The following is a 13,346-nucleotide window of genomic DNA, read 5'->3' as shown; positions in this document are numbered from 1 at the left end:
CTTGGGAGCTGGTGCACCTCATTGATAGCATCCTTTCCGTCTTCTTTCTTTTGAGTTGCAGAGACCTTGATTAAAACTTCATGCAAAAGCTTTAAATTTTTTGGAAACTCGAGCTGCATTGAAAAAAACTTCCCAGTAAGAGATTGCAAGATTCAGAGATCTAAGATGATGGGGATGCATTTAGTACACGACTTAACCTTTACCCTTTGTTGTACAACCCCTTTTACACAGATGTGTAGTCACAACTATTGAAATTAGGGAACTTCTGAAACAATGTGTCTTCACGTATTCTGAGAACTCTTGTCGAGACCTTAGTGCCAAAGAATGGAGCGAGATTTTGTACTAAATGTCTCCACTCGTCAGCATGTTAAATGGTCTGACCTATGACAATGAAAGCTACAAGAAAACCATCCAGATATGTCCTATGCCTGTGAGTATAAAGAAGAAAGCTAACATATAAATCTTATATGATGGCTGACAAAAATGATGCGTCATCCAAAGGAGCCATACAAACAAAGAGGAGATCAGCAAAAAAATCATGAAAAGAATCATGCTGTAATAGCCTGTGACTTCTCCTATGATAGCTGTTCAAGCCCACTATATTCAAAATGTTAGCAGTACTGAGAGATAATGGCTCTAAGCCTCCTGTACCAGGAAGCAAGATCATGCTCTTGGTGGTTATGCATCCCCTCATTGACTCTAGTGCTCTAAAGAGACGCCTCTTTGAGAATTCGAAGTACTAGTGTTATCTTTTCAAGGTCAATATTTCTATGCAGGAGTATCTTGATGAAAAGTCTATGTGAGGTGGTTGCATCTGCCTGCTCTATATTCTGTCTCTCAGCAGATCCTCTCTGCAACACAAAGGATTATGAGAAAAAGCTCCAAGCAATTTTGACAACTGTCCTCCATTGCTCTGGTCAATGAACCACAATCTGAAATCATTCCCGTGTCTCATAGTCTATCAGGTAAGGTGGTGCCTCAGTTCCAAAGTGACAAACATGGCTTTCTCTCCGCTAAGCAACGTGCAGATTGGTGTGAACAAGCGGCAATTTTGACAAATTTAGCAATGAATGTCAGCAACTCATCCTCTAGAGAGAGATTGGAGTGCATGCCGAGAAATCCATGAGGGGTTCCCCTCTTGGGCAGAGGCATTCTCAATGAGACATGTCGAATATAAACAATGAAAGAGCAGGAGTGTGACGATTCTAAAAGTTTCTAATACCCGTACTGGGGGTTGAAGTATTCTAGTATACAGAAAAATTTTGAGTCTATAATGTTGACCGTTTTCTGGAGTGTCCAGAACCCCAAAGCTTTTTTGAATGTGTATATCCAATTCTGTTTCGATTTCCATTCATCCATTTCCTAAAACTACAAACAAGCTTTCCCTGCATAAGGATCAAAACTACCAAATGGACAAGTCATCACGTCCTGCCCATCCTTTGCAATTCAGCCAATAACAACCTGTATTGCCATGCCATCCCTCTATATACTAAACGACGGTGAGCTGTCAAAAAACGGCTAGGAGATCCCTGTCCACCACGTGTCCCTCTCTTTCCCTCTCCATCTCTCCCCCGCCAGGAGGACGGGTCACGCTGTATCAATAAGAGCAAGAGTTGGGATGATGGTCACTACACAATCATGGCATGACCAAGATTCCAAGCACATAAAATTGGAAAATAATTACACTTGAACCTTTGAGCTATCCAAATTACCTTGAGGGCTGAAGCCAGATCGTTCCACTCTTTACGTTCCTCTGGGGTCCCTCTTGAAAGATTTGACAATGCTTTTATCTTGGCATCTCGTACCTGACACATGCCCACGGCAATATAGAAAAGTTGTGATTGTGAAGAAGAAATTATACTCAATAATTGTATCCAGCAGCATGTACTACCTGCTCCTCAAAACTTTGTGCAAGAGTCTTCTTTCCTGTATCCTTTTCTTTCTGTTTCTCTTCGTTCTGAATAAGACCCAGCATAAAATTAATTTCTTGGCCAACCTTCCTCAACGAGAAGGATAGAAAAGTCACCCATTTGCAACGATCACCTTTGCTGTTGGAGGGACTATGCATGTCAATGGATAAGAAGCTGGGCAAACTTGGCCATTCTTCTCATCCTTGGTACTGTGCAGTTGAATTCTTCCATATGTTATTTTTCCAAGAAGCGAAGTACCTATTTGCGAGTCCTGCACGAGAACAAAAAGCTCTTCTCCTCTGACCAAAAGAATATTACAAGAAATAGGTGACGGGGACTGTCTAGAAAACATATACAAGAAAGCCAGAGGGCTGCACAAACCATAAGTGCATAAGAGAACCAGAACATATATCCATGAAAACCTATATGCAAAGGAGGTATGGAAAGGCGAGTAGCTGATATGTAGGTGAAACCTGCTAAAATAAACCCATCTAAGCCAAATAAATGGTCCTTCATGCCCCAACACCAATGACAAAAGCATGCCGTCAGTCATCGAAAGGCACAGTAAAGAAGGTTATGAAGTGCACGTTGGCCACAACAAATTGTAATAACAGTCAACCTATGCCATCAGCTACGCTGCAGCCAGAAAACAATTCCAATTCCAGATGCATGTTGATAAAATTGGATCTGGTCATCAAAGTCCTTCAAGGCTACACTAATTTATTAAGAATTTCAAGTAGGAGGGTCGTTAAACGTCACAAGATATCTTCTGGTAATCTTTTCTATAAGCACCAAAATCTCTGTTGTTTCTTTACCTAGCCTTGCGGTTCCTTTGCACATTCACTTGGTAACTCTCCTTTGAACTACCTTTACACAAAGGTCCATAAAATCACGGAGTCGGCTTTGGATCACATCACACTTTGCCCTTAGTGTTTCTCTTTCAAAGAAATTTCCATAGATGTTTGTCCACTGCCTATTCATCATACTGTCGATAAGATATTCAAAGCAGATCAGTTTGTTTAAGACTTGGAGACTGCCTACTTGAAGATGGAGGGCTCAACTTAAGTATCAACAGAAGTAGAAGGGACTTTGCAAGTTCCGTACATCAATCTGAAACAAGCCATCCCAATTGATGAATGAATGGTGTTATTGAAAACAAGGTGAACTAGGCAGAAGTATGTTTCCAAAATTATTATGATCCTCCAGGTAAGCTTAGTATCCAGAGCAGAACCAGCTGTTGGGCATAATGGGATAATGCAAATTACATGCAATCTCATTTTATGGATTTGCAGATAAGACGTTTTGCGACTTGGATGCAACCTTGCAGCACATTGTATTCCAGTTCACAGAAGTTTCACGGGATCAAATCTTTAGGATTCACAATTTATTGAATGCATGGATACCATCCGTCTTCTTTTATCAGTGATAGCTGACTGCTACAGTGCATGTTGTACGCAATACAGGTGCTCTCAAGCTCCCAGTCAATTCAATCTTGAAAAATTGAAGACCGTGGTCTCCATCTCCCAGTGCTTAGCTGGATTGAATTCAAAACTCATTCTTAGATGCCAGATAAATTTGGCTGATTCAAGTCGTATGTTCAACTGAGGTACTCATTAGTGGTCCAACTCTCTTATTTTCTAAGTGCAGGGAAGAACTGAAACAAGACTGACAGGAGAGCATGCAACTCCCACCATACTTGAGAAGATGTCCATTTTCACGAGCGATGCATCAAGCTGTAATATGTCAAAACTCTGATCACCCCTACATTACAATCTCAGCTTGCCTACGAAGATCTCTTGCAGATTAGACAGAAGTATAACCAAACAGACCACTGAAAACACAGAGAATCATTAAGCTCAGCAGCAAGATAAGGGGTGCACCTTCAGAATGCCTTAAAATATATGCACAAGGTGATGCATAACCAGAAATAAAAGCTGCTTTGCATATATATATATACCTAGATGAATCCAGGATATACCCAGATTCACCCTTGAAGGAAAGTGCAAGGTATAGACTCATGGTAGTCACCCACGAGACAATATAACCATCAGCTCCATCATGCATAGTATTGACTAAATACCACGACATCCCCACTAACGTCGTCAGTGCCCAATAGTGGGTGTAGAACTAGGTACAAACATATGCTCCCAAACACAACACACACCACATGCACACACACATGAGCATACATCAACACAAAGTTCAGCGTGCTGAGTTTCTGTCATGACTCTGGAGATCAAGGGCAGACTCAGCCATAATGAAGCCTAGCACTAAGAGAAGCATTAAATTGGAAAAATTAGCACAAAAGAAAAGGTAGTTGATAGGGCATACGCACCACAAAAGATAGAAAGAATTAGCACAATATATTCCTATTCTCGTCAGGTAGATCGTAGAGATTGTATGTACCTTTGGCAGCTTGTCCTCTGCTGGAGATGCAATATAGAATGCTGTTGATTCTCTGTACATAACACTCTTCAATGATCAATCCACACACAAAACACAATCTAAAATTTGGTAAAAAACCAGAGGCTCTGCATGATGAGATTGCAAAAGATAATGATTGACCTACCTGTGTGGAGAGTAGACACACAAAACCTTACTAAAGGAACAGCTTGGCAAGCTTAATAGAGAATAAAAACAGTGCTTGATTTCAAAAGAAACCTTTATCTTAATAGTGAATGAAAAAGTGCATTAGCTTTACAGGCAATTCTATGTGACACTTTTCTTTAACCTTTCTAAAGACCGAGTCTCGCTGCAAGCAGCCTCTTGCACCTTGAGGAAAGAGTCTGGAGACCCTACAACTTAGCTATACCTAGTGCTTCTAGTTAGCCTATATCTGAATGGCATTGAAAACCCATTTAGCTATGCAGACCTTTCTCACTTTTAAAGACTATGAATTTTCAAGTGCAATACAAAGGACTGGAGGGATCCATTCAGGAATCCCCTCACTGAGATCTACCAATTGTAGCCAACAAGCAGTGGCATTATTTCTTGCTCTATCATCTCATATAAATTGACACATTTGGAAATGGTGCATTTCTTGCTGATTACCAATATAAAAGTAGTAAACTAGTATGATCAAAATAGCAACTAACTTCATAGTCAATCCATTCACAGATTCTGATTGCTCAATAACTGTGCTTTCAGCTTCACCCATGCAGTATCATGAATAGCAATGAGCCATGCTCTTACGGACCACATTATCCCTTTTCAAGAACACTGTGACTGTTTAAGAGCTCTTTATAACGTTCTTTAAGAGACTGCACTTACCCACTTAACAAGGATCTTGGTTTGAAGGCAAAGCTTCCCGTTATTCCACCATCAATACAGGAAAAAAAAGAAAGTCGAATAAAATTCTGTGTTAAAAACAACAAATGACTTGTTAGAAAGTATCAAAGCACTAACAAATGGAGATACTCCATTATAGCTTCTCTCTCACTATAATTACATGTTTCTTTTTCCCTCTATCTACGCACACATTCCATGTTGTTTTCTAAATGTCAATAAGCACTTATCTTGAGAATCTTGCATAGTCTTGATATTACTGATGCAATGACATCATTGCGCAAGGCACTCTAAAAAGACACTAGAACAGCCAGAACTAAAAACAAAAAGAAAAAAAAAATCGAGATTTTCTGAATATAACCAAAGACTCTAAATATCTTGCACAGAATCTATCTCTATCATTCCAGCAGGAATATCAGTAATTTATAATCTATACTGTTCAACATTATTGGGCATCTCTGGAGCTGATGCATGTAAACATTGTCATTGATTATACCGTGCACTACTTGTCAATGCAACATGTAAGAGGACACATCTTGGGTACATACTGTCGTCAATCGGGGGTTGTGCTATGGCAGAAGGTGGTGGAGGCTGTCCATTAATGGAACTGCAATAAAACTCAAATACAATTTGAAATTGTATTGACCGCACAAGAGAAGCTCGTACCAGAATGCAACATAGTTATTTATGTAACATATGGTATTTCTACAAGACATTTTGAGAAATATGGGAGTAAAAGCCTGCTCACGCCCAATCTGGGGCGTGAGAGTTTCCATTGGTGCAAGGATACTCAAGACTGTCAATTCTCAGTCCCAAGGGTCAAGTCTCTCTCTTCTCCTAGTGATTTTTTGATTCTGTTCCAGATAGGAAGTAAAAAAGGGTAAGCATGAGACCACATGCTTGTTCTTCAAAACTGATGCAACTCGCACTTGTCAAATGTGAAACAAGCGGTGAGGAGATTGCATATGGGCATCAATGTGCAGAGGTCATGGATTTGGGTGAACCACATGATACTTCTGCAGGTATTCATGCTTCAAGTGGACTGTGACCTGTCCACTTCAATCCGTGCACACGTTTTCTCTTTATCAAAGGAATGAAGAGCTACTAGAGTGCATTGTAGTCAAGGGAGTTTGGCAAGGCTTGGAAGCCACTTGCAAGAAAGAAGATCAATCTTGCTGAAAATCTTGGCGCCACCAAGGCGATCCAAAATGTCATCAATTTGTGGAATGGGAATCCTGTTCTTCACAGTTATCTTGTTGAGTGCCCAATAGTCGATGCACATTCTGAAGATGCCAACCTTTTTTTGAACAAGAAGAACTGGAGATCAAAAGGGCAAGCTACTAGGCTTAATCAACCAACGACTAAGTAGGTCTTCCACTTGCTTCTTGATTTCCTCTTGTTGAGGATGGCTCACTCGATAAGGCGCAATGTTGGGAGGAGAACCACCAAGAATGAGATCCATATGATGTTCTTCATGACATTTTGGAGATAGTTGATAGGGAATATCTTTTGAAAAACAATCTTTATACTTTCCCAAGACTTTGAGTTGTTCTTGATTTTCAACATGCATCTTATCATGGCTATCATTTACATAAAGCAAACAACATTACACACAATCCTTAATTGCTCTACAGACTTGAGTATGACTTACCATTGGTATGGTGTCCCCGCTTACGCCTGCTTTGATCTCGTACTTTTTCCCTTTATGGATGAACTTGATGGTATTATTCTGAGAGTAGATAGCTGAATCCACTCTATGGTTCCAAGGCATGCCAAGTATGACATCTGCGCCGTCAAGATCTGTAGTACAAAAGGTGTCTTGATCTTTGAAACCTTGAAGCTAAAATTTAAGCTTATCGATGTAGGGTACAATTGTCTTCAATGTGTCTTTGTGAATCTCTAAGGGCGTCTCCATGTCGTCATTCTTCAAGCCAAGTTCTCCATACCACAGGATCGATGAGAAACAAAGCTTGCTTTCCTTGAAATTATCGCCAAGCTTTAAGTAATTAGCGCATTGTTGGAGTATGGTTTGTATTGCCAACCACATCTCGTATGGCATTGATTGTGACCGTTGTCTTGGCTTTGTCTTCATAGGAAACCTTCTTGTTTCCTTTGTTGCACATTGTTTTGCTATGTGTCCCGCTTGACCACATTTAAAGCACTTCCCTTCTTTCATATATTGCTGTTTTTTTTCTTCTTCGGATTTGGAGATGATTTTTGGTGCTGATTTTGTCCCTCTTTAGGGGCTGAATTTGTTTTGCAATTGGTTGGCCTCTTCTTATTTCTCTTTGAAAGAGAGTCTCCACTATTGTGCTCCAACTCCCATGTCTCGACGTGGTCTATGAGTTCCCTAAGATTAGAGCAATAGTAATGATTTAGAGCAGTGCGAAGTTTAAAATGCAAACCTCCTTGAAACTTCCTTAATTTTTCGGAGTTGTTGATCTTCTTGAAATGTTGGACTTTTAAAGTAACTCCCAAAACCTCTTGGTATAGTCTTCCAAAGACTCGTTCTTCCTTTGTCACAAGCGGTCCCACTCCATCTTTACATCCCTCCAAAAATGGACAGGAAGAAATTGGGTTTGTAGCATGCGGACAAAGCTCTTCCACGATCTTGGAGCTGTACCATCGTACTCCAATCTCGTCCACCAGGTGTGAGCTAGATCGGTCAAATGTAGAGCTGCAAACTTAATCTTCTCTTTCTCTTTTAAAGAAAAAAAAGAAGAAAAAGATCCTTCTATTAGTTAATGAAACTGCCCATAGGGCTACAACCACCTCTACAAGGGAGGACTACAACAGTCATGGTGGGGAGACTCTCCTTATGAAAAGACAGCATATGTACAATGAGGCTAAATCAAGAGATGGGAGGAGGGAAGAGCCACACAGGTGGGTGGTAGTGCCATCTGAGCACACCCTGAACCATGGTGAAGAAAGGCCCAGGGCGCCAGAGTCGAAGGAAAGCCTCTCTGCGCTCCCGCATGCGGTCAGAGCTGCCCTGGAGTCTCTCGAACTGTCCTCTGAGATTATGGATCAGCTCTCTCGAACTGTCCTCTGAGAGTATGGATCAGCTCTCTTTCTCTTTATACTTCTCACGACCATATAATATTTGAAATTGACGAACAAATTTTAAAAGAAGATCAAGATTTTGTGAGCCATTATATGTACTAAACTTGATCTTCTTCTTCTTCTGCCTTCTTCCATGTCTAGATCTCGAAGTAGAGGAGGACGAACTTGTCTCCAAAGATGAATAAGAGGGTGAAGAATATCGGCGTTTTTGCCTTCGATGAGATTTTTTATATGAATGAGCTGTCTCCTTGTTGCTTGATGATGACCAATCTGAAGAGACACTAGATGAATTTGACGAAGAGGATGTACTTCGGCCTCGATGGCTTCTCTTCTTTGAGATAGTCAGTCCTCTTTTGCCTTTTCCATTCTCGTTCTTCATGGTTAATGAGCTTCATGATCAGTTCCTTCAATTTGGATTGCCTTGCTTTGCTGGATGCTCATCCTTGGCTTCATTGGGCTTCTCGCCCTTCTCGAGTTTGAGGAGTTGTTCTCGCATGGAGCAGTTCTCCTCTTGCAAACACTGAAGAGCTTGTAAGATAGGAGCGTTAGTTTCTTCCGTTAGCAAACAAAGAGATGCTGAGGCAAATGTGCGCACAAGCAACTATAAGTGCTAGTAGCATAAGGGTGAGGATCAAGCCAAAGCTCTCATACCACTGTAAGAGCCCCGTGCACTAAGAGTGCTTATTCATGATTCAATAGTTAATGAACCTGAAAAAATATTAATCACAACACTTCAAAGAGACAAGAGGTAGAAGGAGGGTTGAAGATGGGCGACCCTCCCCCCCCGAAGGAAATATATTTCTACTCAATCCAAGTACCTTAGGATTGATCCAAGAGTGAGTTTAAGTTGACTCAACTCGTAGATTGTGCAAGAGGCCATGTGCACATGCATAAAAGCAAACATAAGTAGACTTCTCAAACATATGTACAAAGAGAATTCAGCTGCTGCGTATGATAGAGAAGAGATACAGCGCCTTGGTTGCTTGTAGGGTGAGGAGAAGAGTGCAAAATTAAAGGGAAAAAGCTGAATTCTCAGATTTATAGGTTGGCTGCCCGGAAATGGAGGGAGAAATGAAATGAAATGTTATATTAACGTCTTCAAAAGGCCAAAGTGACCTACGAGACCAGAAAGTTACAACGTGGTATGGGGAGATGACATCATGGTTTCACGCGCATGGGTTCAACATAGATAGATTAACTCCCTTCCAATACTCACTGGATGCACCCTCTCTGACTCTTACACAATCCGAGATCACCAGGCTCATCCGCCAAGACCTGACTCAGCTAGACACCAGGAGGACATGGATACAGCCAGCACAGGAGCTGGGCACGAAGATGGCTTTCTACAGAGCATCTTCTCTAGCTTACGGAGGATGGTTTTGTGACGAGGCCCAGATACATGGACACCCACTTGTCTCATGGGATACGATGTGCTATTGGCGAGATATGCACATCTTCACACCAGCTGCGGATCGAGACTGGGAGATACAACGGAGTACCAGCAGAGGCCAGGACATGCCCCCTGTGTGACATCGGGCCTGAGACAGAGTTGCACTACACATGCCATTGCCCCGTCTACTACGAGATATGAGGCCGCTTCCATTGCTTGTTCAGAGAGGGCTTTGGACCACTCTCCAGAGTCATGCGATATGAGGATCAAAGATGCCTGGGTTTGTTTTTGCTCGAGTTGCGCAGACACAGAGAGAGCTTGATGAGAGGAGAGGCTAGCCAGTCTCAGAGATAGATCACAGATTTCTTTAGAGCTGCCACTCGACACCCGGAGGAGCTACTACCACAACAAAGCTTGTCGCCTCACACCAAAGGCACACTGATCAACCGAGTGACTGAGTTGGGGAGATCCAGACGCCCACGATTGCGGAGGACTACACAACATCGACGGAGGCTGCATCAGAGGATTCGGATCACTTTGGCCCGACATGCACGACGCCCGGTCAGACTACTGACCATGGAGGAGATTGCTGAGATCCGCCAGCGACCGATGCTGGATCTCTTGTGATCTAGCTATCCCAGCTAGCTGCTTAGTTCACACCTAAGGGTTTAGGGGGGGGGGGGGGGGGGAGAGAGAGAGAGAGAGAAATCAAATGAAATGAAATGTTATATTAACGTCTTCAAAAGGCCATAGTGACCTATGAGACCAGAAAGTTACAAGGTGGTGGATCTGATACAAAGTCAGAGTAACAAAATAACCTAACAACAGTACAAAACAAAGATATATACGATGGGATCCTAGATTGGTCGATGTGAGCAAAGAAAAAAACTAAGAAAAAATGGGCGGCTTGTTGGGGTAGCTGAATCACAAAAGATCTAGCATCGGTCGTTGGCGAATCTCATCAATTTCCTCCACGGTTAGTAGTCTGACCGAGCGTCGTGCATGCCTGGCCAGCGTGCTCCGAATCTTTTGACGTAGCCTCCGTCGATGCTGTGTAGTCCTTTGTAGTCGTGGGCGCCTGGATTTCCCAAGTTCAATCGCTCGGTCAATCAGTGTGCCTCTGGTGTGAGACGAGGGGGAGCTATGCTGTGGGAGTGGCTCTTGCGGTTGTCCTGTGTCTGCTCTAAAGAAGTCTGTGATCCGTCTTTGAGACTGGCTAGCTCGCCATTCATCACGCTGTCTCTGTGTTTGCGCAGCTCGAGCAAGAACAAACCCAGGTATCTTTGATCTTCATATCCCATTACTCTTGAGAGTGGTCCAAAACCCTCTTTGAACAAGCAATGGAAGCAGCCTTGTATCTCGTAGTAGACGGGGCAGCGGCATGTATAATGCAGCTCTGTCTCAGGTTCCATGTCACACAAGGGGCATGTCCTGGCCTCTGCTGGTACTCCGCTGTATCTCCCAGTTTCAATCCGCAGCTGGTGAGACGATGTGCGTAACTGGCCAATAGCACATCGAATCCCATGAGACAAATGGGTATCCATGTATCTGGGTCTCGTCACAAAACCATCTTCTGTAAGCTGGAGAAGGTGGTCTCTGTAGAAAGCCATCTTCGTTCCCAATTCTTGTGATGGTTGTATCCATGAGAGAGAGAGAGAGAGAGAGAGAGAGAGAGAGAGAGAGAGAGAGAGAGAAGGTATCTTCTTGCTTATGAGAATGGTGAGGGGAAAAGCTTGGAAATTCAAGATGAAAGCTGAAATTTCAGATTTACAGGTGTGCTGTCCTGAAAAACAGCAAGCTAAAGATAGAGAGATATGGCTTCTTGAGGATGAGAGAATAATAGACGTAGAGAGAGATGGTGATGGTAGTGAAGGGTGTTTCTTGGGCTGGTAGTGAAGGGTGTTTCTTGGGCTGATGGTAGATGAAAATTCAACAACTAGGAGATGGTGAAATAAGAGGGAAAGAGGCTTTCTTTATCGGGAAGTTGCCTCAAGAAGAAAAGGGAAAGTTGAAGAAGATTGTGAGAAGTGTTTAGTAAGAGATAAAGTTGGTTTGACAAGTGTCCACACACTTGTCTCTTGCTTTGAAAGCTTTTTGACAAGTGTCATCTTTTTGAAAGTTTGTGACAAGCGTCCTGCCATATGTCCTCCTTTTGCAACCTTCCTGCTAGAATCTCCCTTCTAGAACCTTCTATCTTGGAACTGCTAAAAACATCAATATGGGTATAAAATGAAAGCTCTTTCCAAGTACCATATGGTTTTTGATTTCACACCTCTATGCGCAAATAAAAGCATTCAGGCTATCTATGCATAATAAGGAATCTTCATGATCAAGAGATGTGATGGAGTTTTTTTGGTTCCAGCCATGGAAAGGGCAGACACGATGGCATCAATGCTGGATAAAAAGGGCACTCACTTGTAAGCAACTAAAGGTAGATGTGACCCCTCTGAAATGTGCATCTGATGTAATGTATTTCTTGCTCGGAGAGGTAACCTAAAGAAAATGCAATCTATCACGCGAGTTCAACACAAGGATAACGAAAGGGGATTTAAATTTCCTGAAATTTACAAAAAATATATATAAGGATACTATTTATTTAGATCTCAAAAAAACTTACAGATTTTAAAAGAAAAGAGTACAATATATTCCTAAAAGAATTCACAGATAATGAGTTTTAGAAAAAATGGCTTGAATGCACGTGATATGCTAGTTTTACACATAGAGAACCCCCCAAGATTTCTTGAGAGAAACGTTTAACCACTTGGGAAAGTCGAGGGTTTTTTGGAAAATTAAACTTGGTGAAGCTGATAGGACACAACAATGGAACTGCAAGCCAATTCATAAGATAATGTCCATGCAGCAACAATGTGATGATGACCAAAGCTAGGTTAGGCTGATCAAGTCGCACAAGGAAGCTTATGGAGAGGCTAACAACAGAACAAGTCGCTGAGGAGGATTTATGACGGAAAGATGGAAGACGAGCAGGAAGCTCATTAGTGGAGGTCAGCAGAAGAGAGAGAGACGGAAGACAGAGAACCCCCCTAGAAGCAGAGCACTCTGACACAAAAGGATAGAAGTCCAAGGTGGTAAACCCGGAAAACTCCAAGCCAAAAAGTGATCTAGATCATAAGAGGGAAGAAGGAGGTGGATGAAACTAAAGGGTGAAGCCATCAGCCTATGAAGGGTAGAGAGAGAGAGAGAGAGAGAGAGAGAGAGAGAGAGAGAGAGAGAGAGAGAGATGAAATGAAATGAAAAGATATATTAACGTCTTCAAACGGCCAAAATGGCCCATGAGACCAAGCCGTTACAACATAGTGAATCTGATTCCATGTCCGTAATCAAAAAGAACTAAAACAAAATACAATGTGTAGTACAATGAAAGAAGGGGGGAAGATATGGTGGAGATCCATCCTCATCTGCACTCTGGATGTCGAGAATATGGCTCGAATCCTCTGCTGTATTCTCCGTCGATGTTGTGTAGCTCCTCTCCTCAATCGCGGGCGTCTAGATCTCCCTAGCTCCAATGCTCGGTCTATGAGAATGCCAATAGCGGTCGTATGAGTGCGGGCAGAGCTCTACAATGGTGTTTGCTCCTCTGGCTGCTCCTCTGGGGGTCCAATATCTAGTGTAAAGAATCTGTAATCTGTCTCTAGGACCGTCTCTCTCCAGCCCTCCTCAGTAAAGTGTCTTTGTGCCTC

The 13,346-nt window shown here is 42.3% G+C and overlaps 1 protein-coding gene across 2 annotated transcripts in view; it reads right to left on the bottom strand.

The window, feature by feature from the left end:
• TPP2 (tripeptidyl peptidase ii) overlaps positions 1-13,346 on the bottom strand; it is a 182,669-nt gene that overhangs the window by 19,448 nt on the left and 149,875 nt on the right. For both annotated transcript variants that reach the window (XR_015190167.1, XM_086528335.1), the window contains exons 25-30: positions 5,181-5,266; positions 4,317-4,368; positions 2,044-2,181; positions 1,892-1,957; positions 1,713-1,805; positions 18-113 (exon numbers count right to left, since the gene is read on the bottom strand). Coding sequence is in view for 1 of the 2 variants with exons in the window: in XM_086528335.1 (XP_086384461.1) it covers positions 18-113; positions 1,713-1,805; positions 1,892-1,957; positions 2,044-2,181; positions 4,317-4,368; positions 5,181-5,266 (531 nt within the window). In the remaining variant the exon portion in view is untranslated. The remainder of the gene's footprint in view (positions 1-17; positions 114-1,712; positions 1,806-1,891; positions 1,958-2,043; positions 2,182-4,316; positions 4,369-5,180; positions 5,267-13,346) is intronic.

The sequence above is a fragment of the Adiantum capillus-veneris genome, chromosome 14, assembly GCF_014529385.1.
Source record: "Adiantum capillus-veneris isolate H3 chromosome 14, ASM1452938v2, whole genome shotgun sequence".
NCBI classification, from domain to species: Eukaryota; Viridiplantae; Streptophyta; class Polypodiopsida; order Polypodiales; family Pteridaceae; genus Adiantum; species Adiantum capillus-veneris.
Note: the sequence above shows the minus strand (reverse complement) of the source record. Positions and strands in the feature narration are given on the sequence as shown.